The sequence below is a fragment of the Festucalex cinctus genome, chromosome 5 (genome assembly GCF_051991245.1).
Source record: "Festucalex cinctus isolate MCC-2025b chromosome 5, RoL_Fcin_1.0, whole genome shotgun sequence".
Taxonomy (NCBI): domain Eukaryota; kingdom Metazoa; phylum Chordata; class Actinopteri; order Syngnathiformes; family Syngnathidae; genus Festucalex; species Festucalex cinctus.
In genome coordinates this window covers 18,971,957-18,984,368 of record NC_135415.1, presented here as the reverse complement: position 1 = coordinate 18,984,368, position 12,412 = coordinate 18,971,957, and the positions used below count along the sequence as shown (strand labels likewise).

The window sequence follows — 12,412 nt, the reverse complement described above, 5'->3', positions numbered from 1 at the left end:
TCCAAATTGCAAACCCACACAAGTATGGGAGGTATGTCTGAAAAGTTCCAGGACTGGTCTCACAGAAGATATTATTCAAATACAAACAACAAGGAATCCCCACGGCGCCATCATGGCGATGTTCTTCTTGGCCAGGAACCGTCAGATGTTCAAAGCGTTATGAGGGGGTGTGTTGTCATGGTGACAAAGCCACAAATGGTTTGCAACTCTCTCCTCTTTTTGCACAATGATTAAGGATCCCATTAAAGACATGCTGGTTATCAGCCATAGTGTGGGTTTGAAGTAATGTAACTTTTGTTACACAAGTCATGTAGCTTCTCTGACACACCTCATATGTATTCAAGATGATTGAAGATTCTCTCTACAGGTGCTCATAGAGCCAATTATAATGCAGAGTAGATGAGGCTGAAAATGAAGTAAAATGCGGAGTTATACACAAACATGCTGAAATAGCTTCACTCATCGGGATAGAAGAGATGATTTGGTAAAAAAATAAAAATAAAAAAAAAATAAAACTGAGATAAAGCAACAGGTGCAGTGTACTTTAGTGAAGTCCAACACATTGACAACAATTTGATGGTGTAAAATATCAGGAATCGCAACAGTGCAAAAATGTCTCTGACTTCATTTTTTGTGAAGATCCATCAATTAGGGTTGGGTAATAAATCAAATTAATTTGATTAATTGTCATTTTATAAATCGAATCGTTGAAAATTTGCTAAATCGTGAAATTGAATTTTGTCTCCTTATTAAAAGCTGTTGTTCTTATGATTTGTTACAGCCAAATAAATAAATCGTGAGTTGTAATTTTGCACAAGTGGCAGAATGCTGGGTGGCCGGTTTACAAGACATGTTTACAACTTAATAGTGGCATTTAAGCACAAACTAAGAATGTTAAATATATGTTAAAACTGATTTAGAATCCGTATACGTATGCTGTCCACATTTTGCACAGGAATTATTTCTGAATAAATGAAACCTTACAATATTATTTTTTTAATTTTTTTTTATTTTTTTTAGATTAAAATAGATTAAAATGGTAATCATCCTGAATGATTTTATTTTTTGACCATATCGCCCAGCCCTACCATCAATCCATCCATTTTGTACTGTATACAACATTTTTTTAGCTGGAGTCTATCTCAACTGTTTATGGGCAAAAGGCAGACGACATCCAGGACAGGTTTCCACTCAGTCACAGGGCACATATACAGACTAACAATCATTCACACCATCACAGAGTGGGAGCCGTACCCACGCTGCCTGCACAAAAATCAAGCAAATGTACCGCTGCACCATCACAGATCACTCGGCAAAAAGTCAACGAGGTATTCATCGAACCACATAATAGCATTAACTCTTGAAATGCATCACAGCACCAGTGCTGATTCACAGGCTGCCACAGTTTTACACGTTATCCGAAGTCATTTTATCTTCATTGAATTTCTGTAGAGACACCCGTTGCTGACAGTGATGGGTGATGTCTGATGCCGTTGTGACACCTCGCCGAAATAATGGCTTTCCGAACCACACCATAACGACTGGAAAACTGTACTCGACTCGCGTAAGGATTACAAAAACCATCCATCCATAATAACTGTCTCTCAACTTTGAGTTGAAAACACCCTTCCTCAGTATACAGTAGTGTTGTTCCGATACAGATTCCGGTATCGGGAAAGGCCCTACAACATATAAGCAGACCCACTGCATTTTGTTTTCTACTTAGTGGAATGCTACTTAGTAGGGGTGTTAAAAAAAAATCGATTCGGCGATATATCGCGATACTACATCGCGCGATTCTCGAATCGATTAAATAAATAAAAAAATCGATATTTTTTTTTTTTTTTTTTTTTTTAAGAGCTCAGAATTGTTCATTCGGTAGTCTTACCGATTCAACGTCTTATCATCATTGCCTTTTTTTTTTTTTTTTTTTTTTTTTTGTGTGTGTGAATCGATTTTTTAAACTTCCATTTTTAATGGAAAAATATTCAATAAAACGTCTGACTTCGGGTTAGGATTCACACCTTGAGCATGGAAGAATGTTATATGAACGGAACATTAAGCCTTAATATTTTATTTTAATGCTGTTCAAACATGAAACAGATTACAACCTCTATAAGACTGAAATTTCAGATAAATAAATAATACATTTTCATATAAATCTTACACTCTACAAGCTTACTGATTAGTATTTTCTAAATTTGAATGAAAAAAAATCGCAACAATCGACTTATAAATTCGTATCGGGACTAATCGGTATCAAATCGAATCGTGACCTGTGAATCGTGATACGAATCGAATCGTCAGGTACTAGGCAATTCACACCCCCTATTACTTAGTGAGAAATGTGGTCCTGTTTAATTGAACACAGATCTTATTTTTTCATGGGAAGCCATGACTTATTATGTTATATGAAGGGAAACAGGTGGATTCACAGGATAGACAGATGTTTTAACCAATTATGACTACATTTCGGACAAATAAAGTGATCTCTCACGACACACTCGCATGCCATTGCACACTGTTTGAATTCTGAAATACGAATCTGAAGTCATGCAATAAAGCAGCTGTACGAGCAGCTGAAAATACGCACTTCATCCTGTATCAATTTAAATGTCTGGTGCTTTTCATCTCCATTACTGGACAGACGTTTCCCATTCATATGTGAAAAATCAGCTCTATGACACATCAAAAAGAATGTCCTTGCACTGCCTTCAGTGTCTGTTACTGAATTATGCCTAAATATTGGCCCAAGTCACGTAAGACATGATCCTATTCAGAAAAGTGGGAACGTTTGCTCATGTTGACGCAGGGACTAACCTTGAATGTGGTGACCCATGATTTGCCCCCCCCCAAAAAAAAAAAAAAATAATCCAGATTTTTCTGGGCTTTCTGGTACCAAGACAAAATGTTACTCCAAAGAAGTGTGTGAAAACGACACGTCTGATTGTTGACACGAGGAAATAAATTGTCCTGTGTTGAAAAAGACATAAATGTCATGGTCTGTTTTTGGTTGTTGGTGTTGTCATTATTTGGATTAGATTCAGTTTTGTTTCATGTTTTTGCTGTGTCCCTTTTTATGTCATGTCTACTCATTATGTTTTTGTTTCTACCCGTTCCTTATGTCTACCAATCAGCTCAGTCATGTTTTCTCCAGGTGGTCCTCGTCTCGTCAGTTTACTTGTATTTAGTTCGGTTTTCAGTCTTTTTAGGTCATTGATGTTGCTTTTATGAGTCATGTTAATGTGATCTTATGTGTGAGTTTATTCACTGTGTTTATTTATTTATTTTTGCTATGCTCGTTTAGTGTTTTGGTTTTATCACATACCTTGTTTTTCTATTTTTTTTTTTTAATAAATACTTTAAGACCCACCTCTGTTTCCCTGCATTTTGCTCCTACACCCCCACCTCACCCCCAACTCCACCATGCAAACCAATGTTTGTGACAGTAAATTATTTTTGCACATATGATTAACCTTGACTGTGATTGTTCCTGCACTTTACTGAATAGAATAATCTCATAAAAGCATAAGCCTAAAACCTCTGCGGTTATTTCAAAGCCGAAAGGCGCCGCCTCTTATTAAGCACTTTTTGCACGGAAACACGTACAGCTGATAAACTTGAAGTCACCTTGGAATATAAAGCTGCACCACAATGCAGATGTTGCCTGTGGTAATAGTTAACTGGACAGGTGATGAATTGAGTACAAGAGACTAGTTCGGAAGACACGGCAGATTGTTCTTCTGTTTAGGATTGGAAGCGCTCATGCATGCTCCCTAGGGCAGCAAAGGGATGGGTAAGTTTGTGGAATTTGAAGGAATTCCAAAGTGGAATTTGCAAGAATCTATGACATTAATTGACAGTTGAGTCTAATCTAATGATGTATACTGTTTGATTTATTTAGATTTGTCAAAATCCTCAGATTTTGGCTCGCAACACAAAACAAAACGTCGCCCAAACAATAGTATGTTACTATAAAAAGTAATTTGGCCACATGTGGTCACAGTACCACGGTACTTCTGGTTGTTTTAGAAAAAGTTTAAATTAAAATATACTTTCACCAACTATATTTGAGTTCCCTATTAAGGCCAATCAACATTTCCAATTTCCCATTCATTCCCAATGACAGTTTTCCACTTTGAAAACGTTCCCAATTTTGCAACCCCGGTGCCACATCAACCATTTTATTGTAGCCATGCTCCTCTCAGGTCCTATTAAAGTTCTTTGATAAGCACTTCCTCAGCATGTGTCCTTGCAGTCTCCATAACTGTCCCTCTACTGTCCTTCTAATCAGTCAAGCTTGAAATGTGGGCCCCACAACTCAGACCCGAGCGGCACAAAGACAAATAGCACCGTATCCATTAACTTGTCAGCATCACAGACAAATAAAATCGCCTTCAAATCCTAATGGGAATCAAGTTTTGTGATCAAGAAAAGCCACTGTCCAGTAATGAGGGAGCGCGTTATGAAGATTGATTTGTAAATCATGATCAACCATTAAGTATGATTTTGTCCTGCAATGAGTGACTTTGCCTGCTTTTGATCATCATGGTCGGGGATCTTGACAGTGGCACGACCTCTCTCGACTGATTGAAGACCATGACTTTTAAAAGCGGAGTGAAGGACACCGTAGACGTTGGCCACAAGCCATTGTTATTCAAAGTCACCTGTATTTAAACTATAACCTTCACTCGCTTAAATATAATGAGATTTTCAAAAGATTGCTATCATCTGCATTCATTTAAGCCATCAAACTTTTTTTTTTTTTTTTTTCATGGTGGCAAACCAAAGACTAAGCACGGGCCAGTTACTGGTTTTCGGTTTTAAAATGTCATTGTCATGAAACTGCTATAACCTTTTACTTTTTTAAAGTCCTCAGTAAGGACAAAGTGATATGGCTCCACCCCCAAATCGTTGGTGTGAGCAGTCAGTGAGCAGCTTGTTCCTTTGTCGAAAAAGTTGTTTCCTTTGGTAATTTTTGGGGAGTTCCACAGCTTGCTTCCAGAAAGTGCTGCTTGAGGAGGCAATTCTTTCAATACATTTTCACATTCATGAGAGAGCCACCCATGACACCTTGACTTGCTAGCAAGGCAGACAACTAGCTAACTAGCTCAGCTAACATCTGTTCCTTGCCATTCAGAGACATGACTTCACAAACAGCAAAGAATTAGATGCTCTTGTTCTGACAAATGTGCACCGGGACATTTATCATTGTATTACAGTAAATGTTTATTTATATAAACGCATTATTTCCTTTTTATGCTTCCTAATGTACGGAACATGGTCAATTTGAATTATTTACTCAACCATATCAAAATAATCAATACTGTCAATATTTTTGATAACTGTTATCATACTGTCAGAATCTAGCAGGGCTGTAACGATGGTTAAACATCACGATACGATATCACAATATGAACATCACGATATAATAATTATTAGGATATTGTGGGGAGGTTGGTGATATTTAAAAAAGCTCACGATGCTGTGTAAAAACTCACAATATTGCAAACAATTTTTATGAATAAATAAAATTACATTACATTAAAAAAACTCATATTGGTAATTAAAAACAGCAGTGATGGAGAAATAGGCTTGGAAATAGGCTTACTAGCTCAGCAGCGCAAAGCATCATGGTCTATGTAGCTCACCCGGCCAAAAGTAACGTTTGCTTGAATGACGGATTTATACAAGTGATAAACACCGCAATGGCCAAAACATTCCAAATTTCAAATTAAACTGCACTAATAAACTAACCACCAGAGGGTGCCATGTAATACAACCGCACTTTTTTTTTTTTTTTTTTAACAGATGTGCTGCTTTTAATATCGTAAAATGACGACGACAATATTGTGTCAACTCTAAAATTAAAATAGCACAATATTGCCGTTATCGTTACATCTCTAGAATATAATACTGGCTCACGCCTACTATGGACCAAATAAAGTCACATTTCCACTTCAAAGTTCTACTATATTTGTAGCACGATGCAACCCAAAGTTGTTAGTGTGAAGAGTTTCTACCAATATGGGTGAATGTGTCCCGGGTGGTTCTGCTAGCCATAGAAATAGCTTCTCTGTTTCTCCGAATTTTCTATGTGAGGAAGAGCAGCTGATTTCACTCATGCATCTAAAACCTCAATCATCACAAAACAACATGGCATGCTGTGTTTAACAAGCTTCTATTGGATAATGACATCTTAAGCAACACAAGCAGTGACCAACAGCACAATGCTTGTCATGACTCATCAATAACAAACAACCACAGCATTGCCTTTCCAGATGGCCGACCATTTGCCTAAAAGATTCTAATTTCACAGCCATTATGAAAGGACACAATCCGGAAAGTAGATGCATAATATTCATTAAAACAGCCTTTCCAAACAAGCACAAAAGCATCTTTGCCTTCATGGACCGGGGGTGCAGTCATGCGCTGCCTTGTGCAGCTGGGCAGCCGAGGTCCTAAACAATGTGTGCGACTCGGCACCAGTAACCGAGCAGAGAAAGAGATGTATTGCGATGCTCCCTTAAAACAATGCAGTCTGTTTTACCTGAAGGCGAATGATTCCACCCCATCAATTTGTTCTGGAGGACAAAGACACTCTATGATATCCTCCAAAGGATGTTTGCTAGCATCTGTCTCTCAGAGGACACCTGCCACCTCCAGCAAAGAATCAAGCTTGTGCAGGGTGTCAACAAAGAGAATCCCTAATGATACCAAGCTCCATGTGGAAGACGTCGTTTAGATGCACCTTTATTGTACCTCCAGTTCCTCAACATAGCATGTGTGTTAATAATTTTGACTTAGAATTGGCGTAGAACAGCAAAAATGTAATGTGCTTGTTTTAGTACCGAAATACATTGCTGCCTTCATTACACGAGTCGACCACACAATTGACACCAAGATGCTCAGGGAGCCTCCGGAACTCAGTCTGCATGACATGTGTGACTCCCGAGGCGTGCATGTTACTAAATGTGCACAGATAGAGAGGCTGTCATGACCCACTTCCATAGAGAGCTACGCTGCTTCCTACAGTAATCCCACAGGTAGGCTTGCCCTGACGCCGACTGAAAGATATGCACGCTAAGAACGCTTACGTCGTCCTGTCACCACACAACTGGAGGGCAAAGATGGAGGAGGATGTTTAATCCAGTTGAATACTGTATAACTGGCTAGAGAATGCTATTTTTGAAGAAACTGTATGTGAATGCTGGCAGGCGATGCTGAAAAGCAGAATTATTTGGTAGGTTGAATGATGTAAGAATTTGAATGGATTGAATCGGTCAAGAATTGTGGAAGGAGGATTATGAATTTGGTGATTATTTTATTTTTCATGAAAATCTGTGAATTCTGGGGAAAGGAAGAGTTCCTCGGATGCCCCGAATGAGCAAAACAGTTTGAAGTTGGAATGGTTTGAATAGGTCGAAAAATGTGGAAGGAAGAGGTGTAAAAATAACTCTTAAATTTGTAAATTTTATTGTGAAATTTTGAGAATCTGGGAATGGGAATAATTGCCAAGCTTTCCTGCATAAACATTTGAAATTGGAATGGTCTGAATGTGTCAAATAATGCGGAAGAAAGAGGTAGCCTATTTATGTAAAATCTCTCGTGTGTGAATTTTTTTTTAAACGTATGTCATTTTGGGACTGTGGGAATCCTTGGAGTAGCTCCCAAGATGTTCTGAAACAGCGGAAAAGTTTGAATAGGAAACATGAAGAAGTTTTCATGTTGAACTGTATCATTTACCTGATTATTTATTTATTTTATTTTATTGATTATTTATTTTTTTGTAAAAAAAATAAAAAATGTGGGGATTCTCGGGAAAAATTGAAATCTAAAAAATGTGGAAAATAGGTTGCTGGATGTCCTCAGTGTGCTGAATTGGTGGATAAATGTTAAAGAAGTGGTGGAATTTGGCAAAATAGCCTACTAATAATTTTGGGTGATAGACTAATAGTGTGAATCTTCATCCTTGCACAATGAATGAGCACAATTGTGTTTCATTTGTCCTCAAGTCACTCAAAGGCGCCACGTTAAAAAGGTCTCCCCCTAATATCATGGCAAACAAGCCTTTTATCTTTTAGCCCTCGAGTAATTCAGTTTGAGGGGGAATTAAAAGTGACGTCTCTCTGTCTGATCAGCTTGTTATCCAGTGGCACCAAACCCAGGATGAGAGTGCATTCTCCATGAAATATGGTTTGCAAACGCCCCTTGGCACACAAATAACAAACGTGGTGGTGTAAATTCGTTGCTACTTTGAGGAGACTCACTTCAAAAATAACGATAGGAAAATATAGTATAGTTACAGGAATGTCAGTGCGTTGTAATTCCAATTACGCACGGGATACAAATACAATTCCAGTACTGTTTACGCTCAAAACACAATTGGTTATTTTCAACAAACAGTCACTCCATGCAGCGATATCAAGTGGAAGGCTTTTCCCACTCACCCATCACATGCTGTGGGACAGCAGCGCTCACGCAGAGCGCGATGGAGAGGAGGAGCGGTCCCATCCTCTCGGTTCGGGAAGAGACGTGCTTCTTCGGCAAAGATGGAAGAGAAGGGGAGGAAAAATCACGGCGAGGTAAACTAAAAGTTGTCCTTCCGTCACCCACAGGGGAGTACTGGAGCGGGAAAAAAATATGTCCCGTTTGATAAAAGTCCTTCTCTGTGGCGCAAGTGGAGTGGAGAGACGCGCCGGAACAAGTGGAGCGAGGTTGTCTGGTGCCTGCTTGGCCCGTTACTACCGCAGTGAGTGGAGACAGAGGTGCGTGCGTGCGCGCAACTCGCCAGGACCACCGTCAAGTTCGTCAATCTACAGTGGCAACGTTTCCGGTTGTGTCCTACAAAATAAAGGTTAGAAAGCTTGACAAATCCAGTTCCATTATTAGTGGAGAAAAACTTGAGGCGTAACCGAGACAACTTTTTTTTCTATCTTTAATATGTTTTTTACTTCTACTTGACATTTATTAAAAACGCATATTATTTAGCATGTTTGTTTTGGGTCATTCCAGATCTACAGAACAGTTAGCTATCAAAATATTTGCCTTTGTTTGTTTGTTTGTTTGTTTGTTTGTTTGTTTATTTGTTTGTTTGTGTTTTCAAGAAAAAGACATTTAATAAGCCATCATACAATTCCATTGGTCTATCTCAACCATCAACTGTTCTATGAGATATTTCCATCCATCCATCCATTTTCTTGACCGCTCATTCCTCACAAGGGTCGCGGGGGGTGCTGGAGCCTATCTCAGCTGTCTTTGGGCAGTAGGCAGGGGACACCCTGGACTGGTTGCCAGCCAATCGCAGGGCACACAGAGACGAACAACCATCCACACACACAAGCACACCTTGCGACAATTCGGACCGCCCAATTAACCTGCCATGCATGTCTTTGGAATGTGGGAGGAGACCGGAGTACCCAGAGAAGACCCACGCGGGCACGGGGAGAACATGAAAACTCCACCCAGGAAGGCCAGAGCCTGGACTCGAACCGGAGCCCTCAGAACTCGGAGGCGGATGTGCTCCACTTTTCCACCGTGCCGCCTATGAGTTATTTATTTATTTATTTATTTATTTATTTATTTATTCAAAGCCATATTGGGAGATGCCTGAGAACTATTTGTCAATATCTTAAATTATATTTAAGAATGGAATCTATTCTGCTAAACTTACAACTATTAATATAGCTATAAAAACTATAATTTACACAAAAGGGCATGGTCATATAGAGCCGCAAAATGTCCCCCAATTTTGGAATTCCCCTTATAGAGTATTGCTCTCTTAGTTTTGTCTGTGGTTTCAAACTACACATTTATTTTGAAGGTACAGGTACATTCACTTTCCAGGACAACTATATTTTAATCCAGCTTCCATCAGACCAGTCTAATATTTCAACGGTGGACTTCCACGTGTTGAGAAGATAAAAAGTGAGGATAATGGAAAGGGGAATAAAATGTGCAATAAAAAGTTGACAAATGTAAACTAAACTGTTAGTGTGGAGTTAGGGGTACTCTGGTCTGGTTCTCAAATGAGCGTCAGAGAGTAGACGTACAGTTTTTCCAAGCACTGCTTGTGGATTGATGACACTAAAATGGCTATTATTTTTATTAGCAGCTAGAAGTAAAGTCACCTAACTCTACCCATTTAAAACACACAGGTTTAGATTCAAATTATTTTTGACCTTTCTTTCAGAACCTCACTGAACCCATCTTTCAACACTTGTATAAATATGGCATCATCAGTGGATGATATTGTTTGTTTACGCTGCTGAACGGTGTCTGCATAATTAAATGCCAGCGGGTGAATTTCGATAGTGTTCCACTGTTTAGTGTAACAGTAGCATGACAACATCATGACTGAGTGCAGTGAGCTGGCATTCCATTCCATCCATGATGCGACGTTACCACCTGTGCTGCCTGCTCACTGGCGTGACATTCTGTTGCATCCTTCCGTCTCTGTGCAGTCTATACATCACGGTGAGACGCGACAGCGGCTCTGTAACTCCCACGGGGAAACATCAGTGTCGAAGGGGTAAATGTCGCGATGATGGAGATGACTTCTCCATTCTTTCCCCCACTACAATGGAGGCTGCTGAATCAGTCTCAGCAGATTTGCTTTTTGAATCAGTCTCTTCAGCCTTGCTGTAACCTCTTTTCATGCCCTGCCGTAATACGTTCAAGCCTGAGGAAGCCTGGATCACTTGATTTTTTAGTTATTTATTTATTTTTTCCTATAAAGCTCCCTCACACCCATTAATGTGTGTGGTTAGCATCTCAATCATCCAATGCAAACTGGAGCTGCAAATTGACTTTGTGTCTTTCTCCTACCTTCCAACTTTTTCTGTTGGTTACTCAAAAACTCTAGATTGCGATAAGTATGTATGGGTGATATTAATGTTTGTGAAAATGTCCTGGGAGTGGCTGGCAACTAGGGCTGGGTATTGCCGCAAACCTCACGATACGATACGTATCACGATACAGGGGTCAGGATACGATACGTATCGCGATACATATGTATCACAATACTTGATCTTCAAGGCGATACGTATTCCAATATATAACATTAATTTTCTTGCATTTTATAATAACAGTCATATCTGTACCTAAAGGATATGTTTGTTATCTGACTAACAAAAGTATTATTGTTAGCAGCTCTTCTGGTTTACCACCTAGCGGCATGCCTGTTCTAAATGTGCATGCACTGAACATTTATTAATTGGCATGAGCCGATATGAGCAAAAATATCAAAGTATTAAAATTACAGCTCTAAAACAGCACTTTTTTCCATGTAACACATTCTACTTAGTTTTTAAACAAAATATACGAAAATTGGTACATTAACTCATTCACTCCCAGCCATTTTCATGTTCTATTGCTATCAAAACATGGAACCTACCAAAAGAAAAATGTGTCTCTTCTTTCATCAGGGAAAAAAAAAGAGAACGGTATATTTTTTTTTTATCTGTTTTTATGTTTTGTAGCAATTAACATTAGAATTAGCTAAGTTTAATCATTATTCACAAACCTGTTGAAAATACTGGGGAAAAGAGCTTGTTGCAACATGGACCTGGTGATCTCTTATACTTTGCTGCCACCTGCTGGCCGTTTTTTTTTTTTTTTTTTTTGTAATAAGTACCATCGCTTTAAGCGACCGCTTCAGGTCAGAAACTGCATCAAAGCCTTCATACAAAAACTCTAACATACAAAAACCTAAAAAACGTATAAATACGTTTTTGGGAGTGAATGAGTTAAGAAATGTCCCATGTTAAGTTTATAAGTAAATAAATGTTGATATTCTTTCTTGCTTTCATTTATCTTAGCAAGACACAGTGTCCAATCACTGGTGAGCTATTTTTGCATTAATTGAAGGCAATTAACTTCAAAGACGCTGCTGGTTTTTATTTTTTAGGTACAATGCAACCTGCAAAGGCAAACGTTAACTGCCTATTTAAACTTAACAACCAATATCGATTCTGACGCCTGCGTATCGATACGTGTATTGTAATGAGGCCTGCAACGATATATTGCCGTATCGATTTTTTGAGCACACCCCTACTGGCAACCAGCATGTATAATGCTTCTCAACCAAAAGTCAGCTGGGAGGGATTGGTCACCAACAATCCCAAAAGAGGACTGGATGGATTGAACTGTCAAGGCACAACTATCCCAGCCCAACCTCATCTGCTCTGACCAGAAATTACATGATGACCTTGGAAGAGTTCAGAATAATGATGTATTGTGAAATGTGTCCACCTGTGAACTAATGTAGGTATCTAAGATAAGCTTCCATTCAAATTTTCATTCGCACAAGGTGTTTCTTCACGGTTGTATTACTGTAGGAGCAAGGGTTAAATGATTCTGACAATTGCACTTTCGCTGTTCCAAATTTACACGCCCATTAACCCACAGCGAG

At 38.9% G+C, this 12,412-nt stretch overlaps 1 protein-coding gene across 3 annotated transcripts in view; it reads right to left on the bottom strand.

Annotated features, from left to right (window-relative positions):
• edil3a (EGF-like repeats and discoidin I-like domains 3a) overlaps positions 1-8,792 on the bottom strand; it is a 91,530-nt gene extending 82,738 nt beyond the window's left edge. For 2 of the 3 annotated variants that reach the window (XM_077522483.1, XM_077522484.1), the window contains exon 1: positions 8,451-8,792. In XM_077522483.1, the coding sequence (XP_077378609.1) occupies positions 8,451-8,514 (64 nt within the window). In that variant the 5' untranslated portion in view covers positions 8,515-8,792. The remainder of the gene's footprint in view (positions 1-8,450) is intronic. The other variant, XM_077522485.1, reaches the window with a different exon arrangement.
• Between the last annotated feature and the right edge of the window lie 3,620 nt (positions 8,793-12,412).